This window comes from Bemisia tabaci, chromosome 5 (genome assembly GCF_918797505.1).
Source record: "Bemisia tabaci chromosome 5, PGI_BMITA_v3".
In the NCBI taxonomy this organism is placed as follows: domain Eukaryota; kingdom Metazoa; phylum Arthropoda; class Insecta; order Hemiptera; family Aleyrodidae; genus Bemisia; species Bemisia tabaci.
This window is the reverse complement of record NC_092797.1, coordinates 1,722,810-1,738,266: the sequence shown is the minus strand read 5'-3', so window position 1 is coordinate 1,738,266 and position 15,457 is coordinate 1,722,810. Positions and strand designations below refer to the sequence as shown.

At 34.7% G+C, this 15,457-nt stretch overlaps 3 protein-coding genes across 3 annotated transcripts; 1 reads left to right on the top strand and 2 right to left on the bottom strand.

The window, feature by feature from the left end:
- Nucleotides 1-842: 842 nt before the first annotated feature.
- On the bottom strand, nt 843-4,208 carry SerRS (Seryl-tRNA synthetase). The gene has a single exon (XM_019049210.2). The coding sequence runs from the start codon at nt 4,087-4,089 to the stop codon at nt 2,542-2,544; it is 1,548 nt and encodes a 515-aa protein (XP_018904755.2). The 5' UTR covers nt 4,090-4,208; the 3' UTR covers nt 843-2,541.
- A 1,654-nt stretch (nt 4,209-5,862) lies between these two features.
- On the bottom strand, nt 5,863-7,386 carry CycH (cyclin H). Its single transcript, XM_019049203.2, has one exon. It carries the CDS (start codon nt 7,130-7,132, stop codon nt 6,131-6,133), a length of 1,002 nt encoding a protein of 333 aa, XP_018904748.1. The 5' UTR covers nt 7,133-7,386; the 3' UTR covers nt 5,863-6,130.
- Nucleotides 7,387-7,532: 146 nt separating this feature from the next.
- LOC109035537 (pyridoxine/pyridoxamine 5'-phosphate oxidase) lies at nt 7,533-14,957 on the top strand. Its single transcript, XM_072301078.1, has 7 exons — nt 7,533-7,688; nt 8,646-8,775; nt 9,252-9,405; nt 9,742-9,841; nt 10,293-10,346; nt 11,556-11,761; nt 12,865-14,957. The coding sequence occupies exons 2-7, from the start codon at nt 8,655-8,657 to the stop codon at nt 13,028-13,030; spliced, it is 801 nt and encodes a 266-aa protein (XP_072157179.1). The 5' UTR covers nt 7,533-7,688; nt 8,646-8,654; the 3' UTR covers nt 13,031-14,957.
- The last annotated feature ends 500 nt before the right edge of the window (nt 14,958-15,457 follow it).

Here is a 15,457-nt window from a genome sequence, read left to right as displayed (position 1 = left end):
GAGTTCGACATTAAAACACCTGCAAAAATGGGTGAAAATCGGGGACTTTGCCCCCCCATAACTCGAAAACGGTGCATATACTCAATCTGAAATTTTAGTATGTGTAAAGGGTCACCCTAAGGATGAAAAAAAACCTCACTTCGACCCCAATTTCGAGGGCCCAAAAATGGGCCACTTTGTGCATGGCTCTTTATAATTTTTCCGATTTTGAGGTTCTATGAGGTGGTGTTGTGCATTGGAGACAAACTTCTTCTCACAAGTCATGAGTGTGACAACATAACAGTCTTTTGTCTTGCTCATTTTCTCTGCTTCATTTCATTTTTTCCTCAACAGGTTTCAATTCAGTTTGTCCATGCAACTGCTGCTAGGGTTATTAAATTTTGCAAAAGTGTCTGGTAGAGACAACTCGTATGGTGTAGAGAACCCTTAGTAAATAGACGTCACTTTCGAAGTTACATGGCACTGATCTAAGAAACTTTTCTATTTAGCTGTGGTGCAAAGCAAGAACTCTGTAATTCCATTTTAGATTTTTAGCGTTACTCTCTGACTACCTAATCGTTTTAGTTACCAATAATCAGTTTACATTCACCTTTTCTACTTTCAAAATGACTGTGTTGTACCACAGGATACTAACCTAAACTTTAAGTGAAGCATCATTGTAAATTGAATTTCCATATCATAAAGCGCTTAATATGAAAGAAAAATGTAAAAATTGGAATTGAATCGCATCATTCTTGCTTTGGACAGTAAAATCACCCTCTTCAAGAGAAATTTTTGCTTACTGTATTACTAATGACTGGTAAATAAACCTGCTTTAGGAGTGAGTGTCAAAACACCAGAACTACAATTAGTAATATTATTTATTAAGAGAAACAATAAAGCTAAAAATAAATAAAGTACAAAATTAATATTTAAACTCCTTGAAGAGTTGTGAAAATCTTAAAACTGAGGGAATCCAACGCCATTGATAAGATAGTTTTTTCGAACATGATTCTCTGTAAAATAGCTCAATTTAAAGTTATCAGTAAATGTTAACTGGCCATTGCTCAGTAGATCTACGGCAGTGTTTGATGACCCAATATTTGTGATTGGGCAAAAGAACTAGATTTCAAACAACACGGACAAGTTTAATTAAATTTTTTTTTTTTCCATTTATACTTATGACAGCTGATTTCCAGTCTTCCGATTCTTTTTCATGCTTCACAAGCGAAAAATTATTTAAAACATCAACGAACAGTGAGGCCATCTCTAGGAGACATTAGCACAAGAGAAGTAAATTTGGTAAGAAAATAAAATTAATTTTCCTCTTTACATTCTTGGTCCATTACATCCTCCATTCAATGACATATGAAAAGAAATATGAATTTTTTTTGAAAAGCTTGCATATGAAAACAGCGAAAAACAATCATTGGGCAGATTAAGAAACAATCTAGATGAAAAACATGAGTGTCACTCTCGCAAGGGTTCGGTTCTTTGAAATAATTTTCTTATTTGCCTGGTCTCTCTTCTTCACAGTTCACAACAGTGTAGTGGTTTGTCTCTACAAAGATGATTTTAAAAAGAAAGTACGGCAAAATCTCTCTTCAGTTTAAAGAAAATGGAAAAATTCTGTCTTTGCAGCAAAGATTCAAGCATGTAGAGGTTGAATTGAGCATATATGCAGAAAGTTAAAAACCGACAACCATTTCCGCAATTGGGCCTTTGTCCCTTGAAGCCAGTTCCTCAATTTTTCACCAGAACAAGTGTCTGCTTCCATGAGAAAAAGCCCAACTGTGGGGCAATAACACTTCCTCAGAGTAACATGCAAAATAAAAACATAATTTTTTTTAAAAGAAAAAAAAAAAAAAAAACCTCGAGATTCACTTCCAACTTGCCATAGTTAGCAGATAGCAAGATACTTCTTTGCACCCTTGGAACTGACAGTGAAAATATAAATATGTAACAAAATACAGAATTATTCTCTGCAAAAATAAAGGCATCCATAGCAAGGGAAATGTTCATGAAAAATTATTCTTTGAAGTATATCTTGGAGTGAAATGTAGTTCTGAGAATCAATCCAATTAGGTAATTGCACGATTAATGATGATACAAAATAAATACATAAAAAAAAAAATAAACAAATACCTAATCTGCTGATGATACCTCCATTAAATTGCACAAAATGTAATCTCTATTAATCTAATTTTTCTAGTATTTTTTTGAAAAAATGGTTCAATTGATATTAAAAATTAACTTAATAATTCCATTTATGCAAATTTAACTGTTGAGAGTTCATTGAACAATGATGATTCAAATTTCCCGATTATGTTAGAATCTTGTTTGGAGGAAAATCTAAATTTATCAAGAATATTGTAAGAGATCTTCCACACAAAATAAAGAGAACACATTGAGCTATTGGTGATTCAGAGTTCAAATTACACACTGGTGACATACGGTGAAATAATTACATTTCTTGACAACTTTCATTCAAAAAGAACTTAAAATTACAAAGCGTAAAGTCTTGAGAAAACTATCTTCACATTGAAAAAAGGCAGACATCATTTATTTTTTCATCATTCCTTCTTTCTGCTTTTTCTGTTTTTTCGTTTCTTCCGCGTCAATTGGAGCTGGCTTGGTGAAGGGGATTTCTTCCCTGTATCGCTCTGGCATGTATGGCCGAAGTATTTCTGGGACAGTGACTCCAGTTTCTGTTTGGAAGGTTTCTAGAATGGCGCAAATCACACGTGTTGTGGCACAGACAGTTGAGTTAAGCATGTGAACATAATCAACGCTGGCATTCATTTTTTTCGTCTGCCCATAACGTACTTTCAATCTCCGCGCTTGATAATCAAGGCAGTTACTACAAGAAACAAGTTCCCTAAAAGCGCCTGAACCAGGAAACCATGCCTCTAAGTCAAACTTCTTTGAGGCAGCATTATTCAGAGCACCGGATACAATGTTCACGATCCGGTAAGCGATTCCCAGATCTTTGTATAGCTGCTCCGACAAGCCAATCATTTTGTCGAAAGCTTCCCAAGACTTGTTGTCAAAAGGAGATGTCAAAACAAACTGCTCAACTTTTTCAAATTGATGTACGCGAAAAATACCTCTTGTATCTCGACCATGCGAGCCAACTTCCTGTCGGAAGCATGTGGAGACAGCAACATACTGAATTGGCAGGGAATTCTCAGGGAGCCATTGATCTCTGTGCAAAGCTGCAATTGGTTGCTCTGAGGTGGCAATGAGGTATTTATCATCTTGGACGTCTCCTTCTTCACTTTTACCGACTACTTTATACAACTCTTCATCAAACTGCGCTAACTGAGCAACTTCTTGCATTATTTCTTTTCGCATAAAATAGGGAGGGTAGATAGTTTCAAAGCCATTGCTGTGCCACCTTGAAAGCGTTAACTGAACTAGGGCCGTCTGCAAAAATACTGCAGCCCCTTTTAAATAATATCCACGACCACCAGCAACAGCGGCTCCCATAGCGCTATCTATACCATCAATCATGCAAATTAAATCGACATGGGAGTAGCGTTTACGTACGGCACAATCACCAAACGTTCTGACAATTTCATTTTCATCTTCATCGTTACTGATGGGAACTGACGGATGCAGGTGGTTTCCGACTTCCCCTAATGCAGCATTACGGGTGTTCTCAGCATCAACCAAATACTTTCCATTCAATGCCAGCGCCTTGTCAACTACAAGTCTAATTTCTTTAATCTGATCAACTGAAAAGTTCTTGACTGCATCTTGCGTTTCGGTGTCAAGCTCAAAAATGGGAGCTTCAACAGAATCAGACAGATTGCTGGGAACCAGTTTTTCCGAGACTTGGTCAAACTGCACCTTCACATCTTCAAGCGTCAAATTTTCAAGAGTCGCTTCAAGCTTCTTCTCTTTCATACGCTTACCGATTTCCTTACTGCAAATGTTCTTAAATTTGTTCAAATTGTCCGCCGAATGCCGTAACTGTCTCCATTTGTTATCACTATTCACGACCGTATCAACAAGTTCGACACTTTTGAATCGGTCCGTTTGATTCTTCCGAATTTTGTTCGGGTCACCACCTTTTTCGGTACGGAATAAGTCTAAGTCCAAAACCATTTTGAGGAATTTCACACTGCACGATCACGTTGATTTCACGATAACATGACACGAGTTCAGAAAGTAGACGAGACGTCGCAATCGCAATGCAGATGATGCGTGTTCTAACCTAAAAAACTGATTTGTTTTTTTTTCCTCCTCCCCCCTCTCCCATCCAGAACCATAATACACTGATGACTCCGATGCCATCTTTTGAGCGCTAAGTTTAAATTAGTCTCACAGTCTTCCCTTGCAAAACTGACGAAACTCAATTAATTAAATTAAAAACAGGACTCACTTAGGAGTTTAATATTTTCCAGGTAAGAGCCCTAGATTCCTTAGCAGATTTAGATTCTAAATACTATGCCACTGGCTAAAAAAGCCTTATGTATATAACGAAGGAACAAAATTCGATTCGTATTAATTAAGAGAAGCGAAGAATTTTAACGTTTTCATCTGAATGACATTCGCCCCAAATTTAACGTAATACGGCAATTCTTCAATTTGTAAAAAACTTTCAAAGCAGGAGAAGTCAATTTTTGCTTTGGTCCGTGAATGGGGGTCAACTAATAAAATGTTAAATGATGCCTGCTCCAAATGCCAGCCCATGAATCACTTATTTCATTTGACTAAATTTTAGTTACTCTGTGAGGTTTTCTTTTAATTACCATTTATGTTATAGGATGGACAAGCCACTTTCAGAGCAAGACATCATTATGTGAAGTAAACTTATTTCTCTCCCGTCTTAAATCTCTAGTTGCCCCCCTCGGTCAGATTTTTTTTTTTTCATTTAAAATTTCATGCCTGCATATTAAATGTTTTGCTCGTATTCTTGAAAATCTATGGCATCATTTCCGTAACCCTGCAAAATAAAAATACATTTACTGAAAGAAAAAAAACATGAAGAAATAATTTTTTACCCAGGGAGTATTTTATTTGCCTCGAATATTTGTATTTGATCTGCGCAATGTGTAGGTACTATTTTTCCCCAAAATGTGTAAAATTTTAGATTGCAACTCATAAAATAAAAAAATTAGGTATCATCTTTACTTTGTAAAATTAAAAGAATGCAACGATGCAATTTTCATCAATGAGAATCATATGAAATGATAAAATCTAACCAAATCTTTGTTAAGTTTCTTATATTAAAGTGATTAAAAATACTTGTATTATTGAATAGGGATGAAATTCTATAATCTTAAAAACAAATGAATAGTTAAATTCTGAAATTTGCAATTTGTAACAGAAATGTGGAGAGCAACAACATCCATTGAAAATGACTCAACATATATTCTGAGCACGAATATTTAGAATGTCATCTTAAAATCCCAGTGTATGGACCGACTTTAACAGTGACGCACAAGGTCTTATTTGGACGTATTTCTGCCAAACTGCAGAAATGCATTAAGACATGAGACCTGAGACCCATGATGAAATATGCATAAGAGGGCTCACATCCTAATGCACATAGTTCTGTTTGGCAGAAATACATCTATTTAGGAAAAAAATAAGCTGAGAAGAGTTTTGAATTCAACTGGCCATACATTTTCTCCTGTTAAAAATTCAGAGTCAAGAGGAAACATTTTGAACATGAAATTACTTAGTTGTTGATTTTTGTCATTGACACTTTAGTCTTATGGAGGAATAAAACTTCAAACCTCTTAATCTCTGTTGAAACTTTATGTGACTTGGTACATTTCTGTTAGTCAGTGCATTGATACCTACAAAATGAAGGATTTTGCAAAGAACCTCGCAGGACTTGGACAGAAATTAGAATCTATACGTTAGAGAAAATTCATATTAAATATTAATTTATTCAGCATATACACTAAGAGAAAAATTAAAATAAAATTGCTTAAGAGGTAAATGTTGGTATATGGTTGTTAGAAGATAACAAAATGGTTTTCCACTTTGATGGCACTTGAAGGTCCTTTCATAGTTTTTTGAAAGCTTGGAATGAAGCAAAAAAACTTAAAGGGAACACATATTATTAGTAGGGGAAAGAAAATAGTTGCCAGAAATTATAAAAATGATGAAATTTGAATTAATTCGAAGGATAATATTAGGCTGATGGTGATATAATCCTGTTAATTCCGATAATTTTTGTTTCCTTGCGAGCTTGTTCCTTCAATAGTTTAGCATACTTTTTTGCTTGGAATTCTTCCTCATCGTCTAAAAGGTCCTGCATTTTTCGTTTATAAATCTCACTTTCTGGATTATTTTCCTGATTTCTACAAGCTTCCAATTTTTTTTCAATTATCTTAATTTGTTGGTTGGACGGTGTTTCAAGCTGTTTTACTAATAAAGAGCGAATTTTTCGAACGATTTCTATTAAATCACTCAATTCTTTCTCAGCATTAGGTCCTAAAAGTGTCTCAGTAACATAAGAGTCAAGATTTTCCTTATTTTTCCTGGCAGAATGTAGAGTGGCAGCAAGTGCTAATTGAGATGGGGCATAAAGTAAGCAGGCATCAGTTAGAAATAGCTGATCCAGTGCCTCATCTATGCCAGTCCTAAGATTGTCAGGGTTATGTAAATTACTACGTGTTTTTAAGTCTATGATAAAGCCCTCAACAGGACGAAATGGGTTGTGAATTGTTAAATTATAGTTCAGTTGCTGCATTAATAATAGTTCATTATTTAGAATAATATTAGAAGCTTTGCTAGTATCACCTTTGATGTTGCTAACAAATTGTTCAATTGATACGTTAAATTCTTCCACTTTGCAGGCTAGATACACGCAAGTTACTAAAATTTCTTTTGGATGATAGTCCATGACAGAATTTTTCACATAAAACCGCTTCAGGTAATGGAATGCAGTGCCGGCTACAGTCCTGGGCATTGGAGGAACAAAGCGACGACAAAACTCCCTCATGTGATATTCGTAGCGTTTAATCAAAGTACTTTCCTCGGGGGCACTCAAGAAGTATTGGGCGCACTCTTCGTCTGTCATATTCTTCCTGTGTTGAGCGATGAATTTTCGATTTGCTGCTTCACGAAGGCGAGTGAGGTCCTTCTCATCAGAAAACATCCATGACTTCCTTTGAGTACTGGTGGGAAACATGTTCCGAACGTGGAGAAGTTCAGTAACAGATGGAAAGTTGTTAACAGGAAACTCAGAGCACTGATTTATGAAGTGACTTTTGACTTGATGTTAGTTAAAATATATGATATTATAGGCTGCTAATTTTGCTTCACTTATTTCAGAACGACTTTAATTCACAAAAAATAACTGGGGATAATGAATACTCCAAAATTCGTCTTGGCCACATTTTTCCTTGGAGGTAAACAAATTCCTAACCTCAAAATTTGATGGTTTGACAGCTAGCGACACCTGGTGGTATAATCAAGGTAATACCAAAAGTAAATACGTAAATATGGCAATGGTGTTTTTGTTTACTCTCTTACTTTGTAGATAAGACGGAGCCATGATAAGAGAAAACAATTAACAATTCATCTTTGGGCGCTAATTATTCCAAAGACGTCTCTCTGATTGTATAATTGAATGTAAGTAATGTGTACTTGTGTTGATCCTCTTACTTTTTGCATGTAATCTAAGTAAGTCTTACGTACACTTATCCACCAAATATCATCTTATTAAATACGTATAGCTCGGCCAAGTAAGTGGTAGTTTTTTGTATGTGCTCATAAAATATATTTTTAAGTCTTACATTGCGACTGTCAATGTTTTTACGAAACCGTCAGTGTCAATATCAAAGCAGGCGTGCATGAGTCCTATGTTTCGTGTATGCGCTGCGCACATGAACGCTTATACTTCAATAAACCGTGTTTTCTCCTCTGGCTTTTCTCTTGCCCTGTGCTGATTGTTATGTAATCTCTATTTCCATTAAAGAGGTAAAACACAAGAAGACCAAAAGGAGGCACAGGTGACTAACAACAGAATGTGCATACTTAATTAGCCAACAGGCTATTCGAAGATTAAAAAAATTGCAAATAAATGAAAGGAACGAATGAAGCATGACCAAAATTGAATCGGTGTCTGCAAAGACGAGCGGAAGTCCAAAAACTTATGAGCCCTTAGTGTCCTGCGTAAATAACAAAGGCAAGGGTTCATGATTCTTAGGACTTGTGCCTATCCAACAGAAACCAATTCTAATGGGCTTGATATTTCAGGCTAATTTCCAGTTGCAAGAAACTATGAAATATACTTAAAGCAGAATTGAAAGGCGATCTGAGCCTAGTTTTTATCATGCAACCAATCTTGAAGACATCTTGCCTTTGTAATTTTTTAATATTTTAGCCTTGTTTTACCCACGTTTTACTTTTTTTTTATCGTGTTTGAAATTCTAAGCTATTTTATTTGTGCTTTGTAGTTTTCCAAAAATGATATTGAGTATTTTGTCAGCCTAACATTAAATCATGACGGGAAGTTTGCAAACCGATTCATGCATTATCGCAGCTCATCATTGATATGTTTTTAGAGTAGCTCTATTAATCTGTGTATTTTCCTCGCTGTCAGTTGCTGTTACCAATAGCTGTTACTCTAGTCGTGATACTATATTTCAGATAGTGCACGTTTCCTCGATCCTATACTATGTATGTTTTCATTGTTTCAGGATCTCTGTATGTTGCAATATTTGCAATTATCCTATCGAAAAGCACAGATTTCTTTGTTATCGGCTGGAAACAGGTCTGTTCTAACTTTTCAAATGGCCCTAATTGGATCCAACACACTTGATTTAAAGGGTGAGAGAAACTTAAATTCATTTTAATTTAGTCTGTAGACTGGACAGAGGGGGGAGCTTTTAAAGAAACAGAGAGACAACCTAGGAATGCTAGAAAATTATAGTTTAATATTTAGAATTGAAAAACTTGAAAATTTTGGTGTTAAATCTCTCAATTTGTTCTCAAAATTCTGCCTTTTCATTTTTTTAAGCATATAAAATTTTAATCAAAACTATTTTTCACTTGAATACCCTAAAAAAATCTGGGAAAATTCTGGAGTTTTATTATAGAAATCCCTCAAAACTGAGGAAATGGAAAGGATAATACTGTAAAAAATCTCAAAATTAGATACTGCAAAACAAGAATGTTAGTTAAAATTTCTTTGGTTACAATGTCAGTTCGAACTAGACAGATTTTTTTTTTTCTTTTTTTGTTTTGATCTTTTTTTGTATGTTCACCGTCCCTGTTTTAAGTATGTGTTTTTTTGCTCTGTTTAGGTATGCGCAAACCTTACAAGGACAAGACGGAGGTATTTCTGGAAAAAGACTTGATATCAAAAAATCCATTCCACGTATTCACAGACTGGTTCAAGCAAGCTTGCAATGGAGATATACATGAACCAAATGCAATGTGTCTATCGACCGTTTCGAAGTATGTTTTTATGAAATCTTGTAATTAATATTGGTTAATACTACGAATATTCCACCTGTTGCTTACTGAAACTCTTTTAAAAGAGGGCTTTTTGCTACCTCTTAATATTTCTATCTTTATTCTTCAAACAGAATTGAATTTAAACTCTGTTCTCTTACACCATCTTGTATGGGAACCATTCTTGTCTGCTACATGTTGCATCACAGAAGTTTATCCATGCTCGTATATTTTCTATAATACACGCCCATCTTCACAATAACAGCTTATGTGTCTGCACCCTTTCCCAAAGTCATGGGTAATCACTGATCACGTTTTTTTGTATCTTTTCTTTTTAAGGTGTGGACAGCCCTCTGCTCGATACGTTCTACTCAAAGGTTACGGGGAGGATGGGTTTCAATTCTATACAAACTATGGAAGTCGCAAAGGAAAAGACCTGGTTAGTATGCTTTGAGCCCAATCCATTAATTTTTCATTGCGTTTAGTGAAATTATTGAGTTCCTTCTTCATGCATACTTTTCCAACATAAAAGATGCCACTTTCCTTCATACTTTGGATTCCTGTCATTATGCATGGATAATGTTTTATCCCAAAGTTTTTCCAATCAGAATACTGATGCATAAAGTATAAGAAGCTTTTCTTCATACAACCGTTCATAACAACTATGTTATTGTTGAAAAACTGCTCTGAATGCAAAGCGTTTCCGTGTTGAGGATTCAAATCATTTTGAAAATTTTAAGCTGACAACCGTTGCCCGAGAAACCGAACCAATCATGAGAGCGTGACATAGGATCATCATCAAAATTTGTAGTAAATTTCTGAGGCAACTTTGAACATCACAATCTAATTTTAAATTGGCTTTACATTAACTTTTTTTCTTCTTTTCCCAGGAGGAGAATCCCAAAGCATCCCTAACATTTTTCTGGGAGTCTCTAAGGAGGCAGGTAATAATCCAGCTCTATATTTTCTCCTTCATATGTCTATCCTCTAGAGACATTGACGCTCAATTGCTCAAAGAAGCATCAATACTGCCATCTAAGTAGAAATATTAATAATGATATCAAAACCAATTTCAAAGTTTAATATTCACTAGATATTGATGATAATTGACACATGTGGAAAGAGTAGAAAGTGGTAGAAGTGGCACTAGATATTGATGATAATTGATACATGTGGAAAGAGTAGAAAGTGGTAGAAGTGGCACTACATGCTGTTGGCAGCAAAAGTTTGAGACATACTTAAAAACTATGGCATGAAGTTTGAATTATTTATGTTTCTCAGTAGCTACTTTAGAATCAATCCTTGAGGTTTATCAAATGAGCAACTATGAAAATTGAGTATCAACTTAAATTCAATGTTTTTGACAGTAGGTATTGATATCTAAATCCAACCTGTTATTGATAACTCTTAGTATAGACTGCAGCCAGCATTGCTGCTAAGTACCGATTACTTTAGTCTGGAAATCATTCAAGATAAGAAAAGAGTGCCAGCATCCTTACTTACTTCTCAGTCTTGCTTAAAAACTGCTTCATCCCCTTACAAGATTTTCACTTTTTGCCCCTACCATCTTAGATTTTGACGGTGAAACTCCCAAACCACGTATTTCAGTGTGCGGCGTTGCAGACTTCCTGTCATATTGCTTTTAAATGTAGCCCTACTCAAAAACTCCCATGATTTTTCTTCTCCAATGCAAAGCAAATTCTGAGAAAATTGCAAGAAATGGTTCCTTGATTTATTTTCCTCTAAAAGACAAATTGAAAGTGGAAATCTTCCAACACCACATGTGATTTGGTAGTTTTACTGTCGATGTGTTGGAATTTAAAAGCTCCATCTAAGGGTTAGTCTCATTTGAAATTGATTTAGTTGAACCGAGTTCACCAGAATTGCACCAAGAAGTCGCATTTTGGACAAAAATGAGTCAGGAGTCTTTTTGCATTAGACTAATCATAAATTTTCTCCCATTAGGAATTCGAAGTCGAGAAAATATATTGTGAACATGGAAATAGTTGTTAAACTTTGTCTGTAACATAGTGTCTCATAGAAGAATTAGATTCCACACTTCTTTTTCCGGTCAATTTCCCTTCTTAGTCAGTTAATTTTAAAAGTTGGAAAGTGAGAACTACATTATTCACCTGTTAATTCTATGATTTTAGATAAGAATAGAAGGTGTTGTTGAAAAACTGAGTGAGAAAGAAAGTGAGGATTACTTTCACAGTCGACCGCGACCAAATCAGATCAGTGCCCTCTGCAGCCATCAGTCCAGCATCATCCCTAATCGAGAGTTCTTGATTGAAAAAGAAACAATTTTGAATGAGAAGTACAAGGATGAAAGTATCCCCATTCCAAAGCCAGATTATTGGTAAGCATCTTGTACCATATTGAAAGCAGCGAGAGAGCAACATTTTTTATTTTATTACACTGATTTCTCTCTGAATATGGTGCCTTGGACCTTTATTCCCTGAGCTTTATTATGGAACATAAAAATTCAGGGGAAAATCAGACAATCTGCTCCAGAAACCAGAAATCTCTTCTTCCACCACTTGGAGACCATTTCAAGACCATTTTTATATCATCGCACCTGAGCCACAATTATTGACTGCTTGAATCTTTAAATTTTTAGAATAATAGAGAAGCTTTCTTTGACCAGATAATATAAATATCAAAAACGCTTTCGGAATGAAAAATTCTAATGTGTGCTAAAGTATCGGCAAAGAGAGAAAAAAAATAAATATTCATATCTAGAACTCGGAAAATTGTATACATAGTTTTTCTCAAGAAAATCCTGTGGAAGTAGGGAAAAAACTTTGGTTTCTCATTAGGGAATAAGCTCTTGCAAGTCAGGGAAAAATCTGGGATTGAGTTGAGCATGATCAAGAATCTTAGACACCATGCTCTGAAATAATATCTGAGTCCTATCATTCAACAAAGGAAACTCCTATTTCCTCAAAAATTACATTATTCTTCATTATGATCTAGCGATATAACAGACTCGAATGATCACGGAAAACATAAATTACAGCTCATGAAGTGGACGTTCATAACTTAGATCAACGTGACTGAATTTCATGTCGCCTAGTTTTCTCTAATGTTTTATTTGTTTTAAGGAAGAACTTAACTATTCAATGCCTTTAAGCTCTCTGTGAATTTGCCTTAGATCATGAAGAATATACTCAGAAAATTTCAATTTTCAGAGTTGCTTAGTTTTTTTGTTAACAAATAAAACATCAGATAAATTAAGTTGACAGATTCTGCTCGAATCTGCCCAAGTAATATTGATTTTTGTTGATATGTTGAAAATGCAAGATATTTTCTTTAATTTTTTTCTTTTTCTTTTTTTTATGCCTGAGAGCAGTTGGAATTTTAGATGAATGCTCCAAATGTCTCATGGAAACCGCTTTTTTTAGCCAATCGGCTATAAAATGCATTCACACTAAAAAGCTCTCACTTTTATATTGCTTGCAGGGGTGGATTTCAGTTAAAACCCGAATGGATTGAATTTTGGCAAGGACAAAGTGACCGATTGCATGATCGAATTGTTTTCCGCAGACAGAAACCGGACGAGAAACCCGACGGTAAATTGGTGCATGCTGGAGAAGACGGGTGGGTTTATCAAAGACTATCTCCTTAAAATTCTTGGCTTGTGTATTATTATGCTTCATTCATTAAGAATCTGTTTTTTGCTCTCATTTTTTCCCAATACCGCCATGCTGTGGAAAAATTCTGTATGCGCCTTCAGCTGTGCATAATCTCTTTGGATAAAAATAAGAATTTTTAGGGAAATTTGCAAATGTACCTCTTCCAGTTTTTCAGAAAAGATCATCTGCAATTGAATCTAAAGTATTTGGAAATTTCAAGGAAAAATATTCCCAAATTTTCTCAAAAATTGCTGTTTGATTGGGACAACTTTGGCATAATGCGAATGTTCATACAGCGTTTTTCTTCACCTTGGTAGAACAGGAGAGCTGTCATTTATTCAATTGATCTGCTGTATCAAACCTTGCTCAAACAGTTGTTGTATCACATGTAGCATTGATCATACAACTTTAAAATATTTATATCAGCAGATTTAATGAGACTCCTAGAAGTTGAGGTAAATGTTTTAATTTATTTGTTTTCCTTACAAGCAAGTAAAAATGCTACTGATTAACAGGTATTACTTTTCTCTTTAAATTAATTAATTTCTGCAAAAGAGTTCAAATCATTGGGAGTTCTTAAGAGTTTTTGTCGTAAATAAATAATGGATAAACTTTCGTACATTATGATGTTTACTTATTTTTCTTGCTCCTGAATCAATGAAGACCATATCCATTTTAAATACAAAATCGGATCTGCTACAAAAGTTGAATATGACGAGTGCAACTTGAAAATCTCACACCTTGGTTGAAGGATCTGTAGTTTTCTTGTTACATACTCTTTAAATGAATGAAAGAAGACTTAACATTTTTAAGTTCTAAAACTCTGCCTGAAAATGCATTACTTTAGCTAAAAAGATCTTTAAAACCATCATGCAAAAATATTCGTTACTTTTTTTAAAAAAAAAAAAATGGAGTAAGATCAGAATTTCTCAAACATGACAATCGAGGTACAGGATTTTTAAATTTTACCAATGATATACTGTTCAAACTTTACTCAAACTAATTTTATAACATTCAGTCCAAGTGAACTACACTTTGTAATAAGGAACAAGTAATTGGACTGCATTTTGCATTTAGGAACTATAATTTCTGGCTCATCTGTAAAAACACTTATGTGCATAGGGAAACTAATGGCACATACGTTCTTTTTAAACGGTCTAGAATTTATAGTTCCAAATTACAAAATGTAGTCCAATTCTGGCTCATCCATAGAAAAATGAGAAAAAGCGCATACAGAAAATCTGCATAAAGAAACTAAAGGCATGTACATCGTCTGGACGTATTTCTGTCAAATGGAACTATGTGCATTAAGGCATGAGTCCAGAGACCCTTATGAGTATGTACATAACAGAGCTCACGTCATAATGCACATAGTTCTGTTTGACAGGAATACGTCCATTTCTGAGATGAGCCAGAAATAATAGCTCTTCATTGCTAAACATAGTCAATGTCAACTAATCTGTTTCTGAGATCCCATATGCACAATTGCTTACAAACATTTTTCTGCTGTGTAAAGTAATCTGTAAATATGTATTATTAATACAAGTCTTCCTCGAACTGAACTTCTCTAGTTCAGAATACTTAATCATGTGGCTTTAAAACGCATTAACTACTTTCCTCAGGAAGAACGTTGCGGTTCATGTTATAGTTAAGTAATATATTAAGGATATTTGAAATGAAGAACTGCTTTTCTAAAATTGATATTTGTTTAATGTGTTGAATTATCAAGTTTAAGGTATAAGTTAATTATCAATAAGAATGAATAGTACATTTTGAATGATGTCATGTTCAAGGATTTAACCTTAGGACTTAGCTTGTTTGAATGTGAGACCAATCGATTCCATTTGGTTGGTACATTTTAAACTTTGTTCAAAGGCTTTATTGGGATTACAATAAATTTTGTTGGTTTTTAAAAAAAAATTGAACAGTGTATTCATTTTCGTTGAGACGATGAAATTTGTTTTTCAAAACTTCTTTCAACAACTTTGTGCGTACTTAGCATATGAATATGAATATTCAAGCAGCAGCATTCTAAAATATCAATTAATTTGTTAGATTTCCATGAAAATATTAAATCATCATTGCTTCCCTCCAGATCTTATTCACCGTTCCATTGACAAAGTAATATTTCCAAACAAGCTGTAGTAAGAAATTATATACCACACAGCTGTTGCCTTGACAACCACATAATCAGCCATCTTCCCTCAATCAGTCGAAGTGTGGAAAATCTGGAACATTGACTTTTTATCTATTTTCAGCAGCTTGCAAAATGCTTCTGCTAAACAGCTATTCATGACAACATCCCCGAACTAATGAAAATCTGCAGCTTCGACTGACTGTAGAAGGAGCACTGTAGAGATTATAAGAAGCCAAAACTATTCAGTGTCTATGTACAAAGAATAAGCTTTTCATTTTAAGGG

Coding starts and splice junctions, on each gene's coding strand:
- SerRS (XM_019049210.2), bottom strand. CDS start 4,089: ATGGTTTTGGACTTAGACTTATTCCGTACCGAAAAAGGTGGTGACCCG.
- LOC109035537 (XM_072301078.1), top strand. CDS start 8,655: ATGTTGCAATATTTGCAATTATCCTATCGAAAAGCACAGATTTCTTTG. Junction 8,776..9,251: donor CAACACACTTGATTTAAAGG/GTGAGAGAAACT, acceptor TGCTCTGTTTAG/GTATGCGCAAACCTTACAAG. Junction 11,762..12,864: donor ATTCCAAAGCCAGATTATTG/GTAAGCATCTTG, acceptor TATTGCTTGCAG/GGGTGGATTTCAGTTAAAAC.
- CycH (XM_019049203.2), bottom strand. CDS start 7,132: ATGTTTCCCACCAGTACTCAAAGGAAGTCATGGATGTTTTCTGATGAG.